Source organism: Emys orbicularis, chromosome 1, assembly GCF_028017835.1.
Source record: "Emys orbicularis isolate rEmyOrb1 chromosome 1, rEmyOrb1.hap1, whole genome shotgun sequence".
Classification (NCBI taxonomy): Eukaryota; Metazoa; Chordata; order Testudines; family Emydidae; genus Emys; species Emys orbicularis.
Window position 1 is genome coordinate 4,583,575 of NC_088683.1, and position 9,222 is coordinate 4,592,796.

Genomic DNA, 9,222 nt, shown 5'->3' on the forward strand with positions numbered 1-9,222 from the left:
AGCGCTCCAGGAACAGGAGGGCGCGGGGAGCTCGGAGCGCTCCAGGGACAGGAGGGCGCGGGGAGCCCGGCGCGCTCCAGGGCAGAGGGCGCGGGGAGCCCGGCGCGCTCCAGGAAAGGGGAGCTCGGAGCGCTCCAGGGGCGGGCGCACGGCGCGCTCCCGGTCGAGCGAAGGGAGGTTTCCGGGAGCCGGGCGCTCTCCAGGGTCTGGCTCTAGGGAGCCGGCTGCCCGGGGAGTCCAGCGAACCCCCATGGGACTGGCTCCCCACGTATGTTTGTGCCAACGGCTCCGTATGCCGAGGTGTCCCCTCCCCGCCCTGGGGCCCCTCTGTGCAGCGCGCTGAGTGCTTCTCGCTCTCCTTTTCCAGCCTCCGGAGCCGCTTCACCTGCAGTCCCCGGGCACCCGGGGTTCCCCGCCCGCTCCCAGGAGCTCCCTGTCCGGCCCGGCATGAAATCTCTGCCTCCGGTTGCGCTGGGTTGCATCAGCCTGACGCTGTGTCTGCTGCACCTGCCGGGCGCCCTGCCCCTGCCCGTGGGGCGCACCCTGCTGCTGCCTAAACACAGGTGAGCACCGACCGCTGCAGCCCGTCTCCTGCATCCCCGGCCTCGGCCACTCCTCCCACCGCCCCCTGCTGCAAGGGAGCCGGGACCAGCCTCCAAATCCAGCGGCCCTGCAGATCAGGAGAGAGGCAGAGCAGGGCTAGTGGCCACTGATGTAGGTTGCCCGTTGGGCCTGATCTCCAGAGGGCCTGTGCTCCCGCGGCTGCCATGGGACTCTGTCTCCCCTTGGAGCTGTGGATGTGACAATCTGGGCCAGGGCTCCCAAGCTGGGCCCCCAAAATTGGTGCCTCCTTGTCCGGGAAAGTTCTGGCCCCTGCCTGGTCCCCTGCCTGACGTGGATTTAATCAGGGGAGGTTCAGATCCTTCTCTTTTGGCTCTGACACTAGATTAGCCAAGCCTGTGTTGGGGGAGGCGTGGGAGAGGAGAGGAGAGAAGGAGCAGCATAGGTGGGGCCACAAGGCGCGGCTGCCCTCTCTCCCTCTCAGGCGGCTGTCACACCGAAGCTGGGGGCTGCGTAGCAAGTGGGACCTTTCCATGGGGCCCTCGGTGTTACTGAGAAGCCAAGGAGATGTTACAAAGATGCCCACCAACGTCATCAGGCGCATTCTGGGTCTCTCTCTCTCTCTTCTTTGGGCTGGCTCCGTGGAGCTCTCCCTTCGTAAGGCCTGGGCATGGCCCGGGGGGCATCCCGTTTGGATCAGGGCCCTGGCTAGCTTAGCAAACCCACCGTGACCGGGTTTCAGTGTTGTTCTAGGCAAGCCCAGGACGTGCCCCGCAACCTGCAGCCAGCGTGTCCTGATTGCCCTGAGCGCTGGTGCCTGGGATGGGGCGAGGAGGGGTTCCCCTGCCCTGGAACAGAGGGCCTTTGTGTTCGCAGCAGGTTGGCTCCATGGCCGGGGAGTTTCAGAGACACTGCGGCCTTGTCATGGAGCTCCGCTGCGGAGTCAGCGTTGGGGGAGGGGAGTGTGTGGACGGGGGCTTGGTGGTGGGGACGGGCATGTGCCTGTGTCCTGGATGCAGGCTGCCATTACACCATGGCTGTGTGGCTGTAGCTGTGGGAGTCCTGGGATATTAGAGACAAGATGGGCAGTTCTCATTACCTGGTTGGGTGCAACAGCGCTTATGGGGACTGGCAGGTTCTCTGTGGCTGGCCGGGGAGGGAGGGAGAATGGTCTAGTGGTTAGCTCCTGGGACTGGGACTCCTGGGTTCTATTCCGGACTCTGCCACACCCTGGCTGTGTGAGCTGAAGCAAGTTGTTATGCCTCCATCCTGCAGTTTTCCCAGGCCTGAAATAGGACAAAGGTGCTTAGTAAACTCCCCCAGGTGCTGAGAGGTCAAATAACAAATGAATGTGTATGAAGGAGCTGGGAGCACTCCCGTAGGAACAGCCAGCTCTCAGACTGCTATTCATCAGTAGATCTCAAAGCACTTTCTGAACACAAGCTGCTAGTGCTGATGAGCTGGGCGAACAGCTGGTGTGTGCCAGCCCCTGGGAGATCCAGGGGGTACTGGTCACAGAGGACAGCAGCCCAGCCTGGTGTGTTGGGGGGCTGGGGCCTGTCTGTGCTGGGCTCACTTGCAATACCTGCCTTCTGGCAGAAAAGTGGGCTGGGATTCAAACCAGGATCTGGGCAGCATGGGCCTGTCCCGTTCAGCTCAGCAGGCGAGCGGTCCCCGGCCCCTAGCTTCACACCCAGACTCTCTGCTCTGTTCTGCTCCACTCAGGCTTTGTAGGAATAGTCTGAATTGGTCTCTCATGGGAGGGACGTGGGGGGAGGGGCCACCAGGGCTCTCCTTTGGGCTATCCCACTTTGGCGCAGAGAGATGGGGTTGTCTCGGATCCAGGGGGAATATTCAGCATGCATTAATGGAACTGGCCACGAGGTGGCGTGGTTGCTGGGAGTGCATTGTAGAGTGTGTGTGCATGAGAAGGGCCAGACTGGGCCAGACCAATGGTCCATCTAGCCCCAGCACCTGTCTCGGACAGTGGCCGGCGCCAGGCGTGTCAGAGGGAAAGACCAGGGCAATTATCGAGTGATCCGTCCCCGTGGGCCAGTATATTTATACCTCCCCCCTTGCCTCTGGTGCCTGCTCAAGCTCCCCCCGCTTCCCCCTACCTAAAAACCCTCCCTCCAGATTGTCCCCCCGTGTCCCGGCTCGCCGGACCCCAGTGCATGCAGGGGTCCGGCGACCCCACCCGAGGGCGAGAGACTGCCGCAGCCCCATCCCCTGTGTTCACACGTGCGTGCACACGTGCTCCCAGCAATGCACTTTTGCTCCCTCCGCTCCGTGAACCCCCCCCGTTCCTCTGCGGCTGCACCCCTGTACTAGGGTCATAATGGCTAGCGGGGCTAGGGGGAGCGGCTGGGAGAGGGTGAGGGGCTGCAGTGCAGAGGGGCTTGGCTGGGCTCCTTGGCTTGATTCATCTTCAGCTGGCTCAGAGTCTGTTTCTGATGGGGCGGGACAGAGCTCCTGCTGGGGGCGAAGGCTGAGCCAGCCCTGTGTGTCCTGAGGGGAGGGGGGGGTGTTGGGCAGGTGACCCACGGAAGGGGCCAGCAGGGGTGTGAGCACAGGGGGTGCTAGGACAGGTGCAGTCAGGAGGAACAGGACAAGGGGTCGTGGCCAAGGGAAGTTTCTCAAGGAGGAGGCGGCTCTGAACATAGTGGGAATGTTTGGAGCGTGACAGTGAAACGCTGCCCTGCTCTGCTCCAGTGGAGCAGACAATGCTGTGAATCCTGCACAGGGAGGGAGTGCCAGGCCGGGGCACAGCGTCCTCTGCCCGCCAGCTTCTCCTGCAAGTGTGGCACTGACGCCTCACCCCGAGCCCCCTGGGCAGCCCTGCTGCCAGGTGCTGCCCTGTACCTGCTGCCCCCCAGCCCAGCGTAGGAGCAATGCGGGGCCGCAAGGGGGGATGGACGTTCCAAACCGCCCTGTGACCCCAGGGCCAAAAAGGCAGGTGCGGACTTTCAGGGTTACAGGCGGACTGGCAGCTACAGCTCCTGCATGTGCCATGAGCCAGGACCACTGCAGCCTACACACACACGAGGCAACACACGTTCTCAGCCTGCCTGTGGGCAGTGCCCGCTCTGGGTGCACTTGCAGTACAAGTCCTTTCTCTATGGCAAAGCAAGTCAGGCCTTTTTCAGAGGAATAGGTGGGCTGGGCCAGCAGTCCGGGCCCTGCCCTGGTTACAACATCTCTGGTTGCAGTGAGCGTCACGCTGAGGCTTAGGGTGCTGCATGCATTCAGCGTGCTAGACCATCAGCAATTACAGGCAGCAATAAACCTGCTTTCCCTCACCTGGCTGCGGCCGCTGACGCAGCCGGCGTGCACCGAACAGCAATAGGAACGAGAGACTCACAGCCACACGCAGCGCTGGCTCCCTTGCCCTTGAGTCTAATCAAGCTAATCCGCCAGGCTAGACAGTCACAAAGTGCCAGGAGAGCAAGGAGTGGGGCTGGGGCGGGAGGGCAGAAGAGAAGCCAGCCCAGGGGCAGAAGGGGAACTCCACAGTCAGGACGAATCGTATGGAAATCCAGCGGAGGGCGTTTCTCCTTTTTATATTAATCAGACGGTGGCATAAGCAGCCACGGTGCTGCACAGCAGGCGGCGCTGTGCCAGACAGAGCCTGTGGGCTGGGGACACGGTCCAGTGCCCCGCGTTGTCCGTACAGCAACGGGGCGCCAGGTGCCGCCGTCTAAGCCCCAGGCAGCATCCGGGAGAAGCCAAAGCCCAATGCTGAGGATCTGGCCCAGGGCGAGGGTTTCTGTCTCCGGGGCTGTAGGAATTTGTCTGGTTGTTCCTTGCCGCCGGGGGCCGTTGCTGGGGGAAGCCTAATAGGGAAGGCCTGTCTGACACTCTCGTCTGGACACTGTCAGGTTGGGCTGTGTCTGAGCGTCCCGTGACTGGCATTCCAGAGCCAGGGCTCTGCTCCCCCCCCCCACGTCATATCACAGCCTCTGCCTCAGGATTGACCCCTCCTACCCTCAGCCAAAGGGCCCTCCGGGTTCCGGCAGTGGCAGGGGGCTCACACTGCAGCTCCTGGGCGGGGGGTCTCTTCCGCTGTATGCACGGCCCTGACCTGACACGCTGTGATGGAGCCGGGGGTGTGCCGTGCCCACCTCCGCACCACGCCCGGAGGGCTGTGCGAGTCAGCATGTCCCCCCTTCCGAAATGCTCCTCCCCAGATGCACAGAGTCAGGCGAGGCGCCAACGTGCGTACAGAGGAGTTAGAGGGAGCAGCGGAGGCACATATGCGAGGGGGTGGGTGTGCACAGGCGGGTGTGTGCACGTGCTATGGGGTGTGTCGGCACACATGGAGGTGGTGGTGGTGGGGATGAACAGATGAGGCCAGGGCAGGTTGGAGTGTGGGGATGTGAATGTAGGTGTGGGTGTATGTGGGTGGGCGGGTGGGCACATGGAAGTTGGCATGAGGGATTGTGCATGCAGACATGGGTGGGTGGGGGCCTGAGAGGGTGCACATGGTGTGTGCTTGTAGGCGTGGGTGCACGTGGGTGTGTGTATGCAGGCGTGGGTGCACGTGGGTGTGTGCACGCAGGCGTGGGTGCACGAGAGGGTGTACGTGGTGTGTGCATGTAGGTGTGGCTGCATGTGGAACCCTACACCCTTGTGGAAAAGGCAGAACTATTGGCACGCCCCCTGAGTCAGCACCCGCTGGGAGGTTCCTCTGGGGAAGTGACCCTGAAACTGGCTGTGGGCCGTGTGCTGGGGGGATGAGGGGGGGCAGCAGGGCAGGGCCCAGCCCAGGTGTCACTAAGGTTCAAGAGCCAGACAGCCTGGCCTTGTGGTTAAGGCCCTGGCCTGGGAGGCAGCTGAGCCAGGCTCTGCTCGCAGATCTGCCACCGTCTCCCCTGTTTGACGTGAGCTTCCCTGAGCCCGTCTCCAGTCCCCCTGGCCTGTGATCATGGGGTGTGGGGTGGGCTCTTCCCCCGAATCCCCAGGTCTGCCCGCTCACACCCGCACTCGTAGCTTCCCCAAGCTAAGCCAGTGCCAGGGGCGAGGGCCTGACCTCGGTGGGCACTGGAGATCCCCAGACCATGTCCATAAGGCTCAGGGCTGGTTCGGCTCAACACAGCAATCCGGGGCTGAGGACCCACCTACCTAAGAGCCATCTCCTGCTGCAGCTGTGGTCACTGGGGCCCCCAGGGACATACAGGAGGGAGCCCCCCACTTTGGCACACTCTCCCCTGTGGGGCAGGCTGCCGAGGGCTGGGGAGTTGGGGTGAGGGGTTGGGTTTTAGGGCTGTTGGGGGGGAATTAGGGTTTTGCGGGAGCTGGGGGAGCATTCAGGAGCTCCGTGGGCGTAGGGGAAGCTGGAGGGCCCCATGTTGTGGCCTGTGGTTTTCGGGAGGCCCAGAGCCCGGGAGAGGTGGACGCCGGGGAGAGTTTTTCCAGAGGTAAAGGCTGGGACGAGCCCAGCTAGCGCTGCCCGGCTCCATGCTGCGTATGGCACGTAGCATGTGGCTCCCAGGGGAGCGGGGGCCTGGCGGGCAGGTACGTGGCAGGGCGGCCCTGGCAGAGGCAGGCAGCAGGCATGAGTCGCCAGCTGCGGGCCGGTGTTTGCAGAGGCAGAGAGCGGGCGCCCTTTCCCCTGCGGCTCCCAACCGCCTGGTGGGATCCTGACGCTGTGGAGGCGAGGCTCTGGCTTGGCTTGTTTGGAGGAGCCAGAACTGGCATGTCTGTGGGATAAGGGCCTTTGATGCAGCACGTGCACCTCCCTGCCGGCTCTGAGTGACTCCGGAGAGTACGTGTGCCGCAGCAGGTAGCTGCTCCTCGGCCTGGTTCCCACACTGCTGCGGTCTCATGTGCCTCCTGCTGTAGGGCGTCCCTGCCCCCCCAGCCCATTCGCTCCGCTCCCTCCTGCTCTGGATTCCTTCCCTCCCCTCCCCTCCTCCTCCTCTCTCCACCTCTCCACTGCCTGCCCGGCAGCCGGGCCTAGTCTGGTCCCGGCACTGGGAGCTTCCCTGCAGCAGTGCCTGGTCCCGGCGCTGCAAGCTTCTCAGCAGTGCCCTGACGCTTCTGTGCCTGTTGCTGGTGCTGTGAGCTTCCTTGCAGCAGTGCCCTGGCAGTTCACTCTATCATTTCACAGCGTGCATTTTCTCGATGTAGCAGTTTTCTCTCCCTTTTGCCTGGAATCCCCCCCCCCGAAGGACGTGCCCGCGTAGGCTGGGGAGCGCTGTAGGCCAGGCTGGCTCATCTGCTCCTTGGAAAGCTGGGGGCTGGTTCCAGCAGCCGCTGTCCACTGCGGGATCTATCTCAAAGGGCTTGTTGTGTCACTGCCAGACCTCAGTCGGGTTCTGCTGCGGGAGGGAGTATGTGGGCGGCATCTGCGGCCTGGGCAAAGGCAGAACATCTCTCAGTGGGGCTGGGCAGGGGATTTGCCCTATGGCCAGGCAGTGCGCCGCTGGCCGTGCCTCCCGGAGCCCCTGCGAGACAGGCAGAGCCCTTGGGACATGGGACATGCCGCTGGGCCCAGCTGAGAACGAGAGAGGCCAGGGAGGTCCCAGCCACGGCCCCTCCTGTCTAGTCTCCAAGGTTCGGTCCAGTCTCATCCAAACTGCACCGAGCAACGGGGCTTCCGGATCAGGGACTTGGCCCCTGACACTCAGCCTATTAACTCCAGGCCATGGCTCCGCTCCTGGGCTCCCTCGGCCTCTCCGGCCTGGCCGTGTTTTCAGGCTGTCACCACCAGCAGGGATCCGGCTCGCGCAGTGGTACTGCACAGACATTCACAGACTGGCAGCAGGCCTGGGAGATGGGGAAGGGGCGGTTCCCAGGCACGGCCGCTCAGAGCGTCTTAAGGCCAATACTGCCAGACCGACTGGCCTGTTTTACACGGCCGCTGAGCACTGAAGTCGCCCGATGCTGCAGGGAGAGAGGGGCCGGAGTGGGGGCCCATGCACCAGCCTCGCTCCGACCCTCTTGCACACCTGAGGGGATATAGGTGGGCCGAGCCAGGCTGTCATCCTGACCTTTGTGCTTTTCTGGTGCAGGGAGCCCCCGGACAGGAGAGCCGCCACGCCGCTGGGGAATCGGCCCCTGACGAGGAGGACGGTGGAGCTGCTCTGGGTTGGCACTGCGAGAGCTCAGCTGGACTGGGAGCAACCTGGGGGGACCCCAGCCACCCTGCCGCAGCCCCTGGGCGGCCCCAAAGGCAGAGCGCAACGCTCACTGACTGGCCCCTGGCGTGCCAAGCGCCACGCGGCCCCGCGCCGCCACCACGCCCACCTGATGCGCGTGGGCTGCGTCCTGGGCACCTGCCAGGTACAGAACCTTGGGCACCGCCTCTGGCAGCTGATGGGCCAGTCGGGCCGCCAGGACTCGTCACCCATGAACCCCAATAGCCCCCACAGCTATGGCTGAAGGAGGGGGCAACCGTGGGGCACGAGCACGTGGGACTGGATTGCTTCGGGCCGAGACCTCACCCCATGTGCTGCCGGGGGTGGCCACCCGCCCCCGTACATTGTGTAGGAGCCTTTACTAAAGCGCTTCGAGAGCCAAACCCCCATTTGCTGTGTCTTCTGGTCCCATGCAGCGCCGGCTGGGACCTTGGGCTCCCAGCCCAAGGGGACAGCTGCCCCCCAGAGCAGAGCTTGCAGACCCCATGGCTGCAGGGGGTGGCCTAGCCCAGTGCATAGACATGGGGAGGGGCAGTGGGTTTCCAGCCCGCCAGACATGCACAGACGATGCCAGTGGCTGTGCCCTAAAGGAAGGGCATGGGGTTGTGGGGCAGGACACAGCCGGTCTGGCAGGTGTCAAGAGGGTAGAGATGCAGAGTCCTGAGGGAAGAGGGGAGCAGTGTGGCCAGTGGGGGAGGAGAAGACCCTGCCCCACTGCGGATCAGGAGAAGGGTAATGAGGATGTAGGAGAGGAAGGAGACGTTGGCTGTCTCTGCCCATATACCCCCCCCCCCAAATCTGGATGTGGGAGGCCATGTGGCAGGCAGGGGTCCCATGGTATTTGGGGTGGGCTATTTCCCAGGGGCCCAGCCACTCACTCCAGCAGCCAAACTTTCCCCAAATTGGGAGAGGTAAAGCTGAAGGCCTGACCCCAATGGTCAAGGAAGATTCCCCATGCCCTTTTCATAATGCTCAGGGTGTCCTGGGCATGTGCCAACTCTGGGAATTACTTTCCACCTCCCCAAATTCCCTTCTGTTGATTGGATCTGTGCTTCCCCCTTCACGGCCGCTCCTAAACTCTGCTGCAGCATTGCTGGACGCTGTCAGGCAGCTGCTGTGCTTCACCCCAGAGGTGGCTGCATGTCAGTGCTGGGTGGAGAGGTCTCTGTGGACCCAGTGGCATAACCCAGGGCAGGACTTAGCCTGCAGTCCATGAAGTGCTTTGGGATCCCTTAGGTCGGCATGCAGGAGAATGCAGGCGGCAGGACCCCAGCTGTGCCTTGCCAGATGCCCCCTGCAGCGTGGCCTGCTTCCCTGGCCTGCTGGGGTCCATCACGAGGCCGGGCTGGCTGCCAGAGTGCAGCCACTCCCCGCTAATGGGTAACTAGCTCCCCGCCGCGTCCCGCTCACAGGCCCCGAGGGAGGCACCTGAGCCCAGGTCAGAGCAGAGCCGGGGCTGGGGGCTGGGCCAGTTCTTCCACAGGCCAGAGAGAGACGGAGAGCGAGTGGTCATTGGAAAAGA

General features: G+C 63.5%; 1 protein-coding gene across 1 annotated transcript; it reads left to right on the top strand.

Moving 5' to 3' along the window:
* The first annotated feature begins 447 nt into the window (after window positions 1–447).
* ADM2 (adrenomedullin 2) lies at window positions 448–7,944 on the top strand. The gene is made up of 2 exons (XM_065397530.1): window positions 448–563; window positions 7,575–7,944. Exons 1-2 carry the CDS (start codon window positions 448–450, stop codon window positions 7,942–7,944), a joined length of 486 nt encoding a protein of 161 aa, XP_065253602.1.
* Window positions 7,945–9,222: the final 1,278 nt, after the last annotated feature.